General features: G+C 32.4%; 2 protein-coding genes across 2 annotated transcripts in view; one reads left to right on the top strand and one right to left on the bottom strand.

The window, feature by feature from the left end:
• Window positions 1–4,998, top strand: part of LOC111380946 (Niemann-Pick C1 protein-like) — an 18,201-nt gene extending 13,203 nt beyond the window's left edge. The window contains exons 26-34 of the mRNA XM_023004622.1: window positions 70–135; window positions 770–863; window positions 1,154–1,190; window positions 1,286–1,343; window positions 1,463–1,573; window positions 1,879–1,946; window positions 4,159–4,225; window positions 4,311–4,379; window positions 4,880–4,998. Of these exons, the coding sequence (XP_022860390.1) occupies window positions 70–135; window positions 770–863; window positions 1,154–1,190; window positions 1,286–1,343; window positions 1,463–1,573; window positions 1,879–1,946; window positions 4,159–4,225; window positions 4,311–4,379; window positions 4,880–4,966 (657 nt within the window). The 3' untranslated portion in view covers window positions 4,967–4,998. The remainder of the gene's footprint in view (window positions 1–69; window positions 136–769; window positions 864–1,153; window positions 1,191–1,285; window positions 1,344–1,462; window positions 1,574–1,878; window positions 1,947–4,158; window positions 4,226–4,310; window positions 4,380–4,879) is intronic.
• A 1,844-nt stretch (window positions 4,999–6,842) lies between these two features.
• The window catches only part of LOC111380947 (protein NLP5-like), a 14,943-nt gene continuing 4,085 nt past the window's right edge, over window positions 6,843–17,700 (bottom strand). The window contains exon 4 of the mRNA XM_023004623.1: window positions 6,843–6,898. Within this exon, the coding sequence (XP_022860391.1) occupies window positions 6,843–6,898 (56 nt within the window). The remainder of the gene's footprint in view (window positions 6,899–17,700) is intronic.

The raw sequence follows: 17,700 nt of genomic DNA on the forward strand, positions 1-17,700 counted from the left end.
AAAAGTTTGTTCTACAGTATTTTAATTTCTGTTACTTACTCTTCTAAAACCTGGCTTTTCCTCTCTCAGTCTGATTTTGTCAAGTCAATGAGAGCAGCACGAGATTTTAGTTCAAAAATGTCTGATTCCTTAAAGGTATATATATTTAATTTGATGTGAGTTGGTATCAGGTGTAGGTAGTTCCATAAATTACTATATATAGACGTGCAACTGGGTTGTTCATATTTGATACTTTTTATTATTCTTTTCACTTAGAATAGAGTCTGTAAGTTCACTTTTTTTTTTCTGCTACAAATCCTGCATTTTGGTTCTTCTGGTTCTTTCCATTTTGCAATGGTTTTATGTACTGTATTTAAAAATGTGGCTCGACTGTGTACTGCAAAACTACGCTGTACATTGTTCGTCCTTGATACTAAATTTTTAAAGCACACAATTTCTCTGTCTGTCTATCCGTCTGCTCATCTGTCGGTCTATCTCTTACAGTATGTTTGATAAGAAGAATTTGATAGTACTCTATGGCATTAAAGAAAAAACACACTAAAATCTTTTTCATTTATTTTTTTCTTTTTTCTTTTGTCTTTTTTCTTTTTTGAAAGGAAAATAGATACTAAAATCTTGTTCATTATACTATCTACTTACGTACTAAACATGCTACAAGTGTGCTTGAGAACACACATACACAGATCAACGCTAATGTTGCATTATACATAACTTCATGAATCATGAACTTCCTGCTATTTTTAGTTCTGACAAGGTTTCTCAAATGCAGATTGAGATGTTCCCATATGCTGTATTTTATATGTTCTTCGAGCAATATCTCAACATATGGAAGACGGCGCTAATCAACCTAGCTATCGCTACTGGTTAGAACTTTTCATAGACTTGTACTCTTTTCAACGAACTGCACTTGCAGGCAAACCGAGTTAATTTCCTATTTGATCAGCAACCCTCTGTCCAGGAAATGAATATCCTGGTTCCAAATGGTGCAGAGAAACCTTATTTTACCCTTCAAACACTTGAATCACAGTTATATAATCTCCCTCAACCTCCCAACTTCTAATAGGGCATTTGGCTTACTATATGTATTCGCACATTTGTTAATTTTTTGGGTCCATCTCAAAGACATTGAGTTAGTTTTGCTATAATTTGACAGGTGCTGTTTTCATCGTTTGTCTAGTCATCACATGCAGGTCAGTATTTTTGCCTTAGATTTCTAATTAAATTTGTTACTTCTCCCATTTAAACATTTTAATTTGCTTCTTTCTTTACCTCTTTCTGTGTTTAGTTTCTGGACTTCAGCAATTATTCTTCTTGTCATGATAATGATCGTGGTGGATATCATGGTACATTTCCTTTTTCTCGACTGTTATGGAACTTTGTTTACTTCAAAAAAAAGAATTTGATGTTAAGCACTATATAACAACTTTCTAACTCGTTATACTCATGGAATTGTATGATGCAGGGTGTAATGGCAATTTTGAAAATTCAACTCAATGCAGTTTCTGTTGTTAACCTCATAATGTCTGTGGGTATAGCTGTCGAGTTCTGTGTGCATATTACACATGCTTTCTTGGTTAGTCTTAGTTATTTTTTTAAGCAAGGAATATAATGTCTTTATCTATCATTTTTTTCTTTCTTGAGAGCAATTGCATGCATACATGCTTTTGGGATCTATGATGGGTTACGTGGACTGGGTGGGTATATGATCTGAATGTTGATTTTTTTTATTTTTTATTTTTACCATTACCTGTCTTGTAAATATTTGTTAAATAAACTACTGTTTCTTTTGTTTATTTCCTGTATATCTCATTCTTGAGTACCATTTTTTTTTTAATATGCTGAATTACACGATCTGCTTACTTCACTTTTCCATACCAGGTAAGTAATGGAGATAGAAATCAACGCATGAAGGAGGCTTTGACGACAATGGGGGCCTCCGTATTCAGGTTTACCTCTTTTTGTTAAGAAAGCTTTCCTGGATCTTTTATTGGCCATTTCTCAACTTCTACTTCATTGGTCTACAAATGGGTCGTCTGGTACTTTGGTTTGACTTTGTATGGGTCTAAAGGAGAAAATAGTATATACAACGCAACGTTATCCTTCCTAATTCATATTTAACTTCACATGAAAAAGTTTTGATGAACTATTTATAGTCGAAATATCTAGTATCCATTGATTTTACGGCATGTGGTTTGGGGCTATGATAAATTGAAAATAGCAAATAAATGATATTAGCACCAAATATTTCTTAATTCCTTTCTTCCTATGAAGTATCGATACGGGCACATGTGTCCAACACATTGACATGCAATTTTTTGAAAAATTGCGGACACGACATGTCGTCGACACGTTGAATAAATTCTTTATTTAAATAGTATAAATTTAGCTTTATAGTTATTATTAATTTTTCTTGTCGAAATCTTTTAGATATGAGTATATTTGTTATTTAATAATAACTTTGAAGTAAAAATATATAATATTTCTGATAAAAAAGGACTGTGATAGAGTGTTTGAGGAATGTCAGTATCTGACATGTGTCCAACACGGATACGCTATCCTAAATGAAGTGTCCATGTTATAGAGTTTTCTTCTTTCTCCAAAAAAAATAAAAAAGTTAGTCTCAATTGGTAATTATATTGTTTTAAAATGATGCATCCCCTAGTTTGCATATTCACTGGATGATACAACTTAGTCCACCCTCTGATATGCTTCCCTAGGAGTGGCTGGTTTAATTTTTTACGCTTATACAAAGGAAAAGGCATACGGCCATCTCCAATAGGTACCTTATTGCACCAAATTGCACCAAAATTTGGTGCAAATCTCCCTCCAATCTTTGCACCATTTTTTTGTAAAATGATGCAGCATGAATAGTGTTGCTCCATATTTGGTGCAACCCTGTTCATTGCACCATTTTTTGCACCAAATGGTACAATGTCCGTTTTGCCATTCTTTTTCATTTTTCAAAGATAATGATTAAAGGTATTTGTGTCATTTTCGTTTTATAATAATAATAATAATAATAATAATAATAATAATAATAATTAATTACAATATTAATTATATTATTTAAGTTTATTATTTTTAATAATATAATTAATAATAATTAAGGATTCTTTAATTTAGTAATTATTTTTGTAAATTTAGCGTAATTGTTTATAATAAATTAATAATATAATCAGTTATTTTCGTCAATTTAACATAATATGTAAAACATGTGAATAATTGAATATATTTGTTAATTTAACGAAGTTATGATTTAGTAATTTATATAGTTATAAAATAAATAAATAAATAATTTTTTAAAATTAATACATTGTCAAAAATCGAAAGAATGAATAAAATAATAAAACACTGTTAATTTTGTGTAAGTTTTGGTATAATGGTTGGAGGTGAATTTTGGTTTGGTGCAGCGCTAGAGATGGCTTAATACCCTGTGCATTGGCTTGCACATTATTTTAGAAAAGCTGCTTCAGTTGCGTTTATGTGGTGTGGTTCAGCGAAGTTTGAAGTTGAACTTGCATCATGTTTAAGCTAAAAAGTTACTTTTGAGTAAACTTTTTTTACCTAACATGTTTGAACTTTTGAGAAATTATGGGTTTTTTTTTTTGAAGTGTTTTGGTTGAAAATCTTTATATTGTAAAACCATATCTTTACTTTCGAAGATGTAAGTTTACATTTTTTAAATCTTATCCAAACATGGGTTGGCTACATGAATCCTATTCCACAATTGCTTATATAACTTGTAACTTAGAACCTCTTCTACAAATGCAGCATAAATATACCTTGAGCTTTTAGCCAAGGTTTAATTTCTCTCCGCTTTCATACTCGAACTCAAGCCCCTGTTTGGCCCCCATTCTCCTTCTCATTCTTTTTCTCTCTCTTATTTTCAATCACACAATCTTTCATAAAATAATATCACATGCAAATAAAAAACTTTTCATTTTTTTCAACCACACATTTTTCAAAAAAACACTATTCCAACCTTTAAAATTTGACAAGAATGGGGGCCAAACGGAAGGCAACTCTATTAATTATTTTTATTTGTAAAGTTCCTTTCTTGCATGAATTTTCTAATCTTTTGAGAAGACTTTTGGATGCCATTTCCTTTTTCGTCAATATATAATGATTCAGCCGATGATTTCATCTTCTCTTTGGCAGTGGAATTACCCTCACGAAGCTCGTTGGTGTGCTTGTTCTTTGCTTTTCGAAGACCGAAGTCTTTGTGGTATCTCTTCTCTCGCATTTAGATTCATGCATAAGAAAAGCTACTTTTTTTCCTAGTGATCTTAATTTTACTCGATTATTTGCAGGTTTACTATTTCAAAATGTATCTTGCTTTGGTGCTCCTTGGTTTCCTGCATGGCCTAGTCTTTTTACCTGTAAGATCTTCGTAGTTATCATCCGTTTTTATTCTACAAATTGTCTTTTTGGGGAAAAAAGCTGTTAATCTTTAAGAATTGAAGACAAATTAATCTTTCTTTCATGGGAGATATAAACTTAACAAAAATACAATACAGTCAATGAGATGTTATCTTTTTTATTTTTTCTTATATAGTCGAACACAATACATTCCCTATTTACTGAACAAGCTTTACAAGTTAGATGAATAATTTTTATTTATTAACTACCTTAAAACTATAATCTGGGGTATCAATTTCTCTGAATTGCTGACTACTGTAAATGTGTTATCTACTTAAACTTATCTAAGCAACCTTTTGTTTCCACACATATTCAAATTACATTTTTTCACTTTCAATTAGTAAAAGTTGCATAAATTGACAATAAGGTAGGAGTTACAACATAAGTTAGAACACAAGTACGCATTTTCCAACTATAAGTTATTTTTTAAGCTTTTTCTTGGCTTATTATTCTTTTCCAGGTACTATTGAGCATGTTTGGTCCTCCATCAAGGTGTATTCTCGTCGAAAAACAAGAGGATCGACCATCAACTTCATCACAGTTCTAATCTAATTCTGGTCTTTTTGTAGGGAAAATTGGTTAAGGGTAGCTTAGTATCTTCCTTTTTTGTAGTAAATAAACAATTGTTTCTCATTATTTACCGTAAGCTTGGTATCTCAATAATTCTCTTTCCTCTTCCTCTCTTTGTTTTCTTCTCTATGTATTTGATTCTTTATATTGGATTATATTGTTATCATGGTATTAGAGCATAAAGTTGTACATTGAATTTGCTTTTTTCCCTTTCTTTCATCCTCACATAATATTGTGCAATTGAAATATCTAACCCTAATTTGTATTTCATTGAGCCACTAATTTTTTTTCCTCAATGTCTCTCCAAGTGACCTCTGTCTAGAGATTGTGAACATATTTGGGTTAACAGTGACGAGATGAACAACCTTGATCGGCTATGTCGAGTGAAGCATCACACGTAGACACATAAAGGGCAAGTAGCTCGTTTTCTAATGGAACTCCAACGAGATGGTGTGCTTCTTGGTAAGCTTCTGATCATTTGATAGTATTAGTTTGGTTCTATGTACGTTGTGCAGTATATTACAGTGGAGATTCGTAGTGGTGCATTGATTGTTGTGTGAGTTTAATCATTTTTTATTCGTTTTTGTTCTTTTGTTGACTTCATGATGCCACTGAAAGGGATGATTCACTTCAATCAATTGGTGTTAAATTAAATGGTAAGAATTACTCATATTGGAGTATTGTGATGAGAAAATTTTCTTAAGAAAAAAGATTGTGGAATTATATTTGTGGAACTATTGTTAACCCCAAGAGCACTGCTCATAATTATATGAAGGAGTTAGATAATTGAGAGTAAAACAATGCGAAAATTCTTATTTGGATTTATAATTTTGTTGAGCAAACCATTGGTACACAATTGGCGAAGTATGAAATAGCGAAGGAAATTTGGGATCATTTTTAGAGGTTGTACATTAAGTCTTTATTTGGGCCCCATTATTTGGTAAAAATAGATTTTGGAACTGTGATTTTTTGGGGAATATGTGGTTGAAAAGTATGAAAAAGTTTTAGGTTTAAATATAAAATTATTTTATTAAGGGAATGTGTGGTTGAAATGAGTTTGGAAAAAAATGGGGCTCCAATAAAGGCTAAGTCTAATTTTGCAAACCAGTATCAGTTGAAGAATGACATACGGGCTTTACAACAAAAGAATATGAGTATTCTTGAGTTTTACACTGCTATGAATTCAATTTGGGATAAGTTGGCTCTTGTAGGATCACATGATCTAAAGCTTGTGAGGAATATATTACTTAGAGAGAGGAACAGTGGCTAGTTCAGTTTTTTATAGCACTTCGCAGTAACTTTGACGGACTTAGAAGCTCTATCTTGCATCGCACTCCACTTCTTTCAGTTGATTTGGTGGTTAGTGAACTTGTGGTTGAAGAGACTCATTTCAAATATCTGACAAGAGAAGTATCTCTTTCCCCATCTAGCATCTCAGTATTGCATGTGCCCTCTCAATCGTCCATATAGAATCAGAACAAAGGTTATGTGCGAGTTGTTAGTGATGGGTGTAACTTTTGCAAAAAAAATGGACATTGGAAGTCTCAATGTTCTAAGCTATTGAAGAAACATCCACCACAACAACGATCCTATCGTCGTTAATACTAACAACATGCCACCTGGTGACTCGTCTATACTTGGAACACCATCTTTCTCCAGTCTCATGTTGACTAATTTAGCAGAGCAGTTTCAGAAGTTCTTAGCCACAACTACATGCTATGTCAATCTCTACTCATTTAGGCTTGTCATCTTAGAGTCTCTTAGTTATTTTTTCCTCATGGATCTTTGATTTAGGTGCTTTCAAACGCATGTCATCTAACTTAAAATTCTATAATGACTTGCCCCCTTCTAACTTATCTGTCTGTTATGATGGCTGATGGCACTCCATCAACCTTAACATGTGTCGATTCTGTTAACATACATAATTTATTGCTTTCAGATGTCTATTATGTTCCATCTCTTACTTTAAATTTTATAACTACTGGCCACTTGTATGATTTTAGATACTTAAACCCAGTTTGATGGCACAAATTTTCCATGGAAGTAGGAAATTAAATTCCATTTTCCACATTTCTGCATGTTTGATTGGCTAAATTTTCTTGGCAATTGGTTTTCTTGGCAAACCCCATTTTCCACATGTTTTCACCTTTTTGAGGAATTGGTTTTCCAATGGGTTTGGTGGTTTTTGGTTTTTTAGGTTTTCTTTTTTATATTTTATTTTGGCAATTGAAATAAATTCTATCTCTTTAATTGACAATTTTCATGGAAAACAAAGTCAAATGAATACCAAAAGATCCAAAGTTGCAATATTATCTAGGTGAAAATTATACTAATCAAACATTTTTAATTGACAATTCTCAATAAAACAAGTTCTAGACAATTCAATTCGTTGGAATTCGTTTTCTTTCCACCCAAATTTCATTCTTGAAATCAAATGGCCCTTAGTTCAGTTTTCTTCTACGCTTGTTATGTGCAGGATCCTCGATCTCAGAAGTTGATTATAATAGCTCATACAGAAAAATTATATGCTCCGAATCATATGGGACCACCACATGTTGCATCCTCTCTTGTTTACTCCTCATACTTTTCTTTGAATTCCCATTCTTCTAGTTTTAATTGTGGCACTCTCGTATTGTACATATTTCTGCTAGTCGTTTAAAATTTAGTTTATAAACGTTAATTGAGAGATTTGTAAACTCATGATGTTTCTATTATAGTGGTTGCAAACTAGCTAAACTTTTTGTTTTACATTTTTTCTTGAAGTGTTTTTTCTATTAATGACTATAATTGTTACTGTTGGGTTTATGTTACAAAACGGCGTACTGGCTTTTCTTTCTATTTATTGTTCTTTTAAAGTACTTATTAAAACTCAATATTCTGTTATAATTAAGTACTTTAGATGTGATTTGGGTAAGGAGTATATTTCTGTTGATTTCTCTGAATTACTTGCATTTGATGGCAGATCTCGTCAAACCTCGTACATTAACACCTCACAACAAAATGGTGTTGCTAAACGAAAGTATAGGCACGTTGTAGAAACTACTCGTTCTCTTCCCTTGTTTACTAAAGTTCCAAACAATTTTGGGGAGAAGCAATTGTCACCATTGTTTTCTTGATTAAAAAGATTCCATTTTTTTACACTTTAAGTTTATCATCATTTGAAACATTGTTTGGGCATTTTCCTAATTATTCCCCTTTGAGAGTCTTCAGTTCTTCTTGCTTTGTCTTTCGTCATAAAGCCAAACATAGTAAATTGACATCTCGCTCGTCTCTCAGTGTTTTCCTAAGCTATGGGCAAGGCCAAAAGTATTATCGCTATTTTGATCCCATTATTCAAAAACTATATGATTCTCATCATGTTGTGTTTCTTGAGCATATCCCATTCTTTTTAACTTTGATAAAACCCGTGACGTAACTAAGTCCGACCTCATTTGTATTGATCCATTATCTGATGATATTGATAGATCATCTTTCTATACCACATGTATTGTTGATCCTTTATATACAATAGGTATACATGCGCCAGCTCATGATATCTCTCCTCCTTCTATGGTTTCTCAAGCACCGTCAGAGATCGTTGATCGTGCTCATGCTCCTCCCGCTCCTTGATATTTTCAACGTATTTGTAAGTCCACTCAGCTGCCTAATTTTACTTACTCATGTTATTCGAAATCCTTTTGTTATTTCTTAACCTTTATTCATAAACTATCTGAACCCTCTTCTTTGATAAAAGCTATTTTGGATTCTCTTTAGCAATTGGCTAAGGTTGATGAACTCTCTGCTTTATATAACACAAACACTTGGAATTTGGTTGCAATACTTCTAGGTAAACATGCTACTGATTTTCGTTGGGTTTATAAAATAAAACCAAAATCTGTTAGTTTAATTGGGCATTACAACGTTAAATTAGTTGCTAAGGGACTTACTCACTAGTACGGTCTAGATTATAGGAAGACCTTTGCCTCTATTGCCAAAATGACCACTGTTCGTATTGCGGTTTATTTGTTCATCATTGGGGTCTCTCTCAGTTAGATGTCAAAAATGCATTTTTGAATGAAAATCTTCCAGAAGATGTTTATATGGTTCCCCATCCTGGTGTTTCTCATACCTTTGGACACGTTTGAAAACTCAAAAACACACTTTATGATCTCAAACAAGTATCTTGTGCTTGGTTTGAGAAATTTTTTATATTTTTACCTCTCTTGGTTTTATATCCAGTCATCATGATTCTGAACTATTATTTCAATACACTTCAGCTGGTCATATTCTATTTTTACTAGATGTTGAAGACATGATTATTACTGGCGATGATGTTCATGAAATTGCTAATTTGAAATCAGAATTAGCTCATCGTTTTGAAATGACGGACTTCGATGCATTATCTTATATTTAGAGATCAAAGTTGCTTATTCTCATAGAGGTTATCTCTTCTCTCAGTCTAAGTATACTATAAATGTTATTGAGCGTGCTCGTCTTACTGATATTAAAATTGCTAAGACTTCTCTTGAGATCAACGTTCGATATTCACCTCCTAGTGGTATACCTTTGACTAATCTCACTTTGTACTACATTATTGTTGGATGTTTGGTTTACCTCACTAGTACAAGTCCCGATATTGTTTATACTATTCACATTGTTAGTCAGTTTGTTTCAACTTCTACTACAGTTTATTGAGCAGCTGTTGTTCATATTTTGCACTATCTTCGTGGTACTTGCTTTCGGATTCTTTTGGTTTCTTCAACTTCTTCTTTAGTTCTCTGTGCCTACTATGATTTTGATTAGGCCAGTAATTCCACTAATCGTAAGTTCATTACAGGCCTTTTTATTATTTTTTTGGGGTAATTTTCTTATCTTGGAAAAGTAAGAAACATGTTGTTGTCCCTTGCATTCATCTATTGAGGCAGAATATCAAGCTATGATATCCACTACTACTGAGATTATGTGGTTGTGAAGCAATAAGTATAGTTTCTACACTTATTCGAAGTCCTAAAAAATGATATTTTACNCCACTACTACTGAGATTATGTGGTTGTGAAGCAATAAGTATAGTTTCTACACTTATTCGAAGTCCTAAAAAATGATATTTTACTATTCTTTGGATAAAATACTACCTAACTTGTATTATATTTCATTATATAGGTAAAACTCGATGTTTAAAAAAGAATTTGAGAAAAGAATGCACAAATAGTGAAAAATGATGAAATCTGAAATTCGAGGATTAAATTGCTTACAATTTATAGAGGAGACGGGTGAAAAAATGAAGATAGAAGATGCCAATAATTTAATTGGATACATTTGGAAGATAAATGAACAAGATTATAAGAGAAGATGACTTAAATGAAACAAGTTCAAAGTTTGGGGATTGAAGTGCAAATACTTAAAAATTGTATCGAACCTCATGATGAAGATTCAAGAGTGTTAGGGTCAATTTGATGAAAAAAGAAGTCAAAGAGATGAAATATAGTCAAATTATTATTATACATCAACTTTCAACTAAAAAAGTTATGCTTTGGATTTTCAATTTCAGTTTGAAACCCATTTTGCAAAGCAAAGTTTGAAATTGAAAAATGACATTTTTGGAAGATTTGTAAATTTTTGAGTTAGCTTTCCAACGCACTTTGAATCAACCCAATCAAATATAGGAAGAGAAAGATATGGCCAAAATATTGAAATCTGTTCGACAAAAAAATTAGCCTATGTGGCTGCAATGGTTCAATTAGATGTGACAGTATCTATGCCTCCAAAGCTCTCGGGATTAGCAATGATTTCTTCTATGCAATTGCTTCCATTTGCACTATGCGACCGCATAGTACTTTTTCGATGCAAGATTTTGTTTCTTTTTTCAATTGAAACTCTACTTTGGTAATAATTTTTTAGGCATTCTTTAAATACCATAATCAGTCCAAAACATGGAGACTCCCTATACCAAAAAATCTCTATATTTCATTTATTTTGGAGGTAAAGAACGAGGCTAGATCATCAAGATCAAGGAATTGTGCAGATTTTTGAAGATTATCCATCAAAAATCAAGATTTCATTTTCTCCACTGTCTTTCATTTCTTCGATCCAGGTGATGTCTTTTCATTATTTCTTGTATAATTTAATAATTATGATGGTTGGCTAGGTTTTTCAATTATATTGGATGAATGTTTGAACTCTATTTTCATTCATTTCAATTCAAGACTTTAATTTATAATTTTCGTGTTATAGTTTGAATGATTTTACATACCCGTTGCACTATTTATTGCTTGATCACCAATCAGGTACTTAATTGCTTGTTGTAGTTTAGAAGTACTCACAATGAGTCAAGAACGCTTGTAAAATCAACATTCGTAGTTAAAATTAGGAATCATTTCTTTCAAACGTGCAAATTTGTTAATAATCTAAACTAAATGCATGACTTTTATATGAATTCGAATTAAGAATAGGATTGTCTCATGTTAGTCATAGGTTAATATATCATGAAAAAGAGCAGTTAACATACTAGCTTTATCAATTATAAAAAATGTATGAATCGAATAGAATGATAATTGTAAATTGAAATAGATGGAATTAGGAGGACACATGAATCTAATACAAACATTCACATCAGATTTAATCACTTTTTTTTCACCTTTTAGAGTAGAATTAGAGTAAATAACAAACATATCACAATTTTTTTAATGTCACAACGCTTCGAATTTAATAGTAACTATTGAACTACAAATTAGACCTTATTCCTCGTGGAAATAAACTTTTAACTCACAAATCTTATTACTTGTACAACAATCCCAAATGCTTGCGGGTTTCACGCGAACAAGTTTTTGGCCCATTGTCGGGAAATAATGGATTTAATTTTAGTTTGTTAATTTATATTAGATTCAATATTTTATTTTTATTTTTGTTTGTTTGTTTAAATTATTCATATCACTATCCAATTTCTTTTTGTTTCACTTCTTTCAGGTTGTCATCAATTTATGCAAGATTATGAAGAAATCGAGCTTCTACCATTGGATCTCAAGATCAAAAGAAGATTCAAACAACATAGACGAGAACAAAGAAAGACGAGCAATAGCTAAAAATCAGGACCATATTCAAGATTTGATTCAACAACCACCACCAACTCTACAGATACCTATTGTCAACGAGGGTTGAATATTAGTAGGGAATTATGTGAATCAAGTACCTGCATCAGTGCAACCTACAATTAACTACCCTCCATTTGGAAAGGCTAACTTCCAAATCCAACCAGATGGCATTAATCTTTTCTAGAATCATCATGACATCAAGTTTTGTGGAAAAGCCACGAAGAATCCACATGAATACAGATAGGTTTTTCTTATGTTGTACGAAGTTATTAGTTATGAAGGGATGCCAACTAAAGCATTTAGAATGCTATTATTCCCTCACACTCTGAAGGATATTGCAAGAGAGTGGATCTACGTGTTTCCTCCGAGGAGCATCTTGTTTTGAAATAACATGGTGTAAAAGTTCACGGTGAAATTCTTCCCACCATCTTGAGTTCATCAAATTCGGAATAAAATCCATACATCTAAGCAGAAAGACCTTGAGAGCTATCCAGAAGCATGGGAAAGGTATAAGAACCTATTCAGGAAGTGTCCCAATCTTAACCTTCCTAAGCAAGCGCAAGTGTACCTCTTTCACTATGAAATGCGCTAAGAACTCAAGAACATGGTATATGCTTCAACGGGCAGATCGACAATGATGATGGATATCGATATTGCTTACAAGTTGTACGAGAGAATAGTAGAGAATCAGTCTATGTGACCGAGCAACAAGGAAGGCAGCTGGTATGCATAATATTGACACATTGACAGCTTTAGCAACATAGATAGAGACTATAATGAAAAAATTTGGACAATCTAACTTAGTCTGTGAACATGGTACATCAACCAGTACCACTTTGCATAGGTTGTGGGGCATATCATTTCACTACCAGTTGCCCATTAGCGTCCACTCATATAGGTCAGCTTGTAGATATCAACTATGCACATAATTATTAGAGGCAGCAAAACAGACCTATCCCAACAACAACTATTCGTGTTTGAACAAGAATCCTAACTACTCGTGGATGGATAAATCGAATCAGAGATATCAGATGAAGGTCAATCCATTAGTGGTTCAGTAACAGTAAAAGAAGAGGACATCCATGGAGGATCTACTTATTAAGTACATTATCAAGTTTGAGACTACAATGCATAATCAATAGGACTCTATACAGAACTTAGAGAATTAGGTGGGACAGATCGCAGCTGCATTGGCCAACATACCACAAGCACCTTGTTGAGTGACACGGAGAATAACACATGGTAGCAGGTATTAGTAGTTAAGAGGGTGAATGTTGCAACTATTGAGCTTTCATCATTTACTTCCACCACCCCTGTCCAGGCTTATGTGTAACCCATTCCATTCTCTCAGTGACTATGAAGATAGCCAAGAGTACAGCGGATTTAGGTCAACATTACTAGGAGTTGCGTTCAGTTGCCAAAAATCACTAAAAAATGAAAGGAGACAAAGAACACTCAAATATCTGCCAAGGGTAAGGAACAAACAGAGCAATCTAAAGAAGCAACAAAAATGGATCAACAATTAGTCTCAGACAGCTCACAGCTTAAGGCAATAGTTTCTAGCACTTCACTTATATCTCTAGTTCCTTTTGTTCAACGGCTGCAAAACGTCAAGCTGGAAAAGTAGTTTATTAAGTTCTTGGATGTTTTAATTTCATTGACGTGATCATTCAAGTCCTAAACTACTCCAAGTTTTTGAAGGAAACATTAACTAAGAAGAGAAAACTGTCTAAACATGAGACAGTGACGTTATCTGAAGAGTGCAGTGCAATCATTCAGGGTAGGACTCCTCTAAAATTGAAAGATCCAAGAAATTTCACTCTACCTTGCTCCATAGGAAATTTACAAGGTATTAATTGTTTAATTCATTTAGGGGTGAGTATTAACTTAATCCTCTACCTCTTTATAGGAAATTGGGATTGAGAAATCCCTATGTGGCTTCTATCATCCTTCAACTACTAATAGATCGTTGAAACATCCCTAAGGAATAGTCAAAGACATGCTTATCAAAGCTGAAAAGTTCATTTTTCCAGCTGACTTCATCATTCTAGACATAGAAGAGGTATATCGGATGCTTATTATCTGGGAAGGCCAATTCTATCAACAAGTCGGGCCTTGCTAGATTTTGACACGAATGAGATAGCGTTGAGTCCGGAGGATAAGCAACAGAGCTGTATTATGGAAACACCACTTAAGTAGCCTTCCTACTTTGAGGATTGCCAAAGAGTGGACCATTGGGAGAGTGACAAGGGCAGGCCATATAGAGGTGGAATTATTGTTAGCGACAACAATGAAAATTTGATTATGTAGAGAATGAAAGATAAAAGAAAGAAGTGCAATCAGTACATAAAGTACATGGCTGAAAATTTCTATTTCAAGCCATTATAAAGAGCCTAGAAACAACTGAAGTCAGGCTGAGGACTTTAAACAAGCACTTGTTTGGAGGCAATCTAATATTTCTATCCCTTTTATTTATTATGCTTTCTAGTTATATGATAATTTAGATTAGTTATTAATTTTTGTTAGTGAATCATCATCCACTTTTCGTTTCTCCTTAGGTCCTTGAGATGTTAGTTGATGTACTAGATATGTGAGCTTAGTAACACGTGTTTCGGGTATTTGATCTTTAATGATTTATCTAACCACATTGTGCAGATACATGACATCGTGGAATACTTAAACCAACATTGATAAAGGAGACAACAAGAACAATAGGACGAGGTAGCCATTGAATATCACTCCATATCGGGAGAATATTTTCTTCATTTTCGTCCCTACCCTTTCAGATGCAAACCTAGGATTTAAGACTTTGAGAACAATGTCTTGTTTAAGTTTGGGTTGAAAAACATGAGTTTTCTTTTGTTATGTGTGTTTTATTGCTTTGAATACTGGATAAATACAAAAAAAAAATGAAAATTTTTAAAATTTTCAAAAATATTTTCTTTGTGTGTGCTTGCTTGAGTTGACTGGCAATGATAAACATATTTAATATTTTCTTCATTTTCTTCCCTACCCTTTCAGATGCAAACCTAGGATTTAAGACTTTGAGAACAATGTCTTGTTTAAGTTTGGGTTGAAAAACATGAGTTTTCTTTTGTTATGTGTGTTTTATTGCTTTGAATACTGGATAAATACAAAAAAAATGAAAATTTTTAAAATTTTCAAAAATATTTTCTTTGTGTGTGCTTGCTTGAGTTGACTGGCAATGATAAACATATTGAATCATGAATTGAAGTATGAATGACGAATATGTTACATGCTTAGATTATTTTTGTTTTTCAATGTAAATTTTGATATAATGAGCCTGTTAATTAAGTTAAGCATTGCGTAGGAATGAGTCAATTTCATATTTGAATAGGTTGAAATAGTGAACTATTGATGCTAAACCAAAAACCGCTATATTCTACATCATTATATCAAATTAAGAATAGTTTTGGTGAATTTCACTTTGTAGGAAGATATTGAGATAAATGAGGATTCCATTCGTGAAATTAAACATCTTGTGTAAATTGTCTAAGGTCAATAGGATGAAATTGGACGAAAGTTTCAAGTTAGAGGTCGTTTTGCTTGGATAGGTGTTTAAAGAGGGATATTGTATTAATCAAGGCTTAAAAAATATTTTATTTGAAATTTTCTATTTGTAGCCTTTATTATTCAAGTTATTAAGCATGTAAGGGTGTTAGAAAACAATGTCACAAATAAAGAAAAAAATGTTGAAATAAAAATAGAAAAAAAATAAAAAAGGCAGATGCATTAAACGAAAGGCGCACCGAATGCTTTGGTTAAGTCTCAAATACTTGTTTAACTTTTGACAAGGGATTATTAACCTAGTTGAATTCTGGATATTAAAGCAATCAAACTTATAGAGAATCCTAGTTTATTAACGTATTGACTTGTAATTAGTAAGATTTACCTAAACTAGAGAGGTGATGATAGTATAACAATTCAACCTTAAATAACCAAGTTGAAAAGAGTGAAAATAATTAGTCTGAGGGGTGAATCTTATGAGTGATAATAGAACATATTTGATCATTGAGGATCGAGAATTGAAACTACTTATGAATTCATGATACTATGCTTAATTCTTCACACACACATCGTCGATTTTACATTGGAAAAGTATATTTCAATTTCTTCATTGTGATTGTGAAACTATGCATATATTTAATATTGTGATTTCAATTCTAAGATAAAAAGTCGGATTTGCTAGCTACAACTTTTTGCATTGTTTTTTCTTGGTTTTAGTTTTGTTTGAGGGCAAACAAAGATTCAAGTTTGGGGGTTTAATAAGTGTAGTTTCTACATTTATTCGAGTCCTAAAAGATTATAATTTACTGTTTTTTGAATAAAATGCAACCTAATTTTTGTTATAATGCATTTTTAAGGTAAAATTCGATGTTTGATGAAGAATTTGAGAAAAGAATGCAAAAATAGTGAAAGGGGGGATGAAATTCAAATTCGAGGATTAAATTTCAAACAATCCATAGATGAGACGGGAAACAAAATGAAGATCAAAGATGCCAAGGTTTTAATTTGATACAATTGGAAGATATTGGAACAAGATTACAAGAGAAAATAACTGAAATAAAGCAAAACAAATTTCGAGGACTAAAGTACAAATACTTAAATGTTGTGTCGAACTTCACGATGAAGATTCAAAAGTGTTATGGGTCAATTGGATGAAGAAATATGTCCAAGGGATAAAATATAGTCAAAGTATTATCACATATCAACTTTCGATTGAAAAAGTTATACTTTGAATTTTTAGTCTCAATTGTAAGATTCGTAGTCCTTTGAGTTAGTTTTACAACTCATTTTGAATTACCTCAATCAGATATTGGGAGAGAAAGATTGACCAAAATATTGAATTTTTTCCGACAAAAAAAATTATACCCGCATAGGTTTAATTAAATGTTACCACATCTAAGCCTCCAGAGCTCCCAGGACCATATATGATTTCTTCTAAGTAGAGGCTTCCTTTTGTACATGTGACCGCGTAGTACTTTTCCGAAGCAAGATTTTGTTTATTTTTCCAATTGAAACTCTACTTTGATAACAATATTTTAGGCATACACTAAATACCATAATCTATTCAGAACGTGGAGAGACCTCCCTAGATCTAAAAATCGTTATATTTAATCTATTCAGGAGGTAAAGAACAAGGCTAGATCATCAATATTAAGGGAATTGTGTAAGATTCTTGAAGATTATCCGTCCAAAATCAAGATTCATTTTCTCCACTTTCTTCCATATTTCTTCAATGCAGGTGATGTTCTTTCATTATTTCTATATAATTTAATAAATTAGGATGGTTGGCTAGGTTTTTCGATTGTATTAGATGAATATTTGAACCCTATTTTCATTTATTTCAATTCAAGACTTCGATTTATGACTTTCATTTTATTGTTTGAATGATTTTACATACACATTGCACTATTTATTGCTTGATCACCAATTATGTAGTTAGTTGCTTCTTGTGGTGTAAGAATACTCACAATGAGTCTAGAATGCGATAAAATCAACATTTATAGTTAGAATTAGGAATAATCTCGAATCTTATTGATAATCTAAACTAAATGCATGACTTTCATATGAATTCAGACTAGGAATAGGATCATCTCGTGTTAGTCATTGGTTAATGTTT

Source organism: Olea europaea, unplaced genomic scaffold (genome assembly GCF_002742605.1).
Source record: "Olea europaea var. sylvestris unplaced genomic scaffold, O_europaea_v1 scaffold2234, whole genome shotgun sequence".
Classification (NCBI taxonomy): domain Eukaryota; kingdom Viridiplantae; phylum Streptophyta; class Magnoliopsida; order Lamiales; family Oleaceae; genus Olea; species Olea europaea.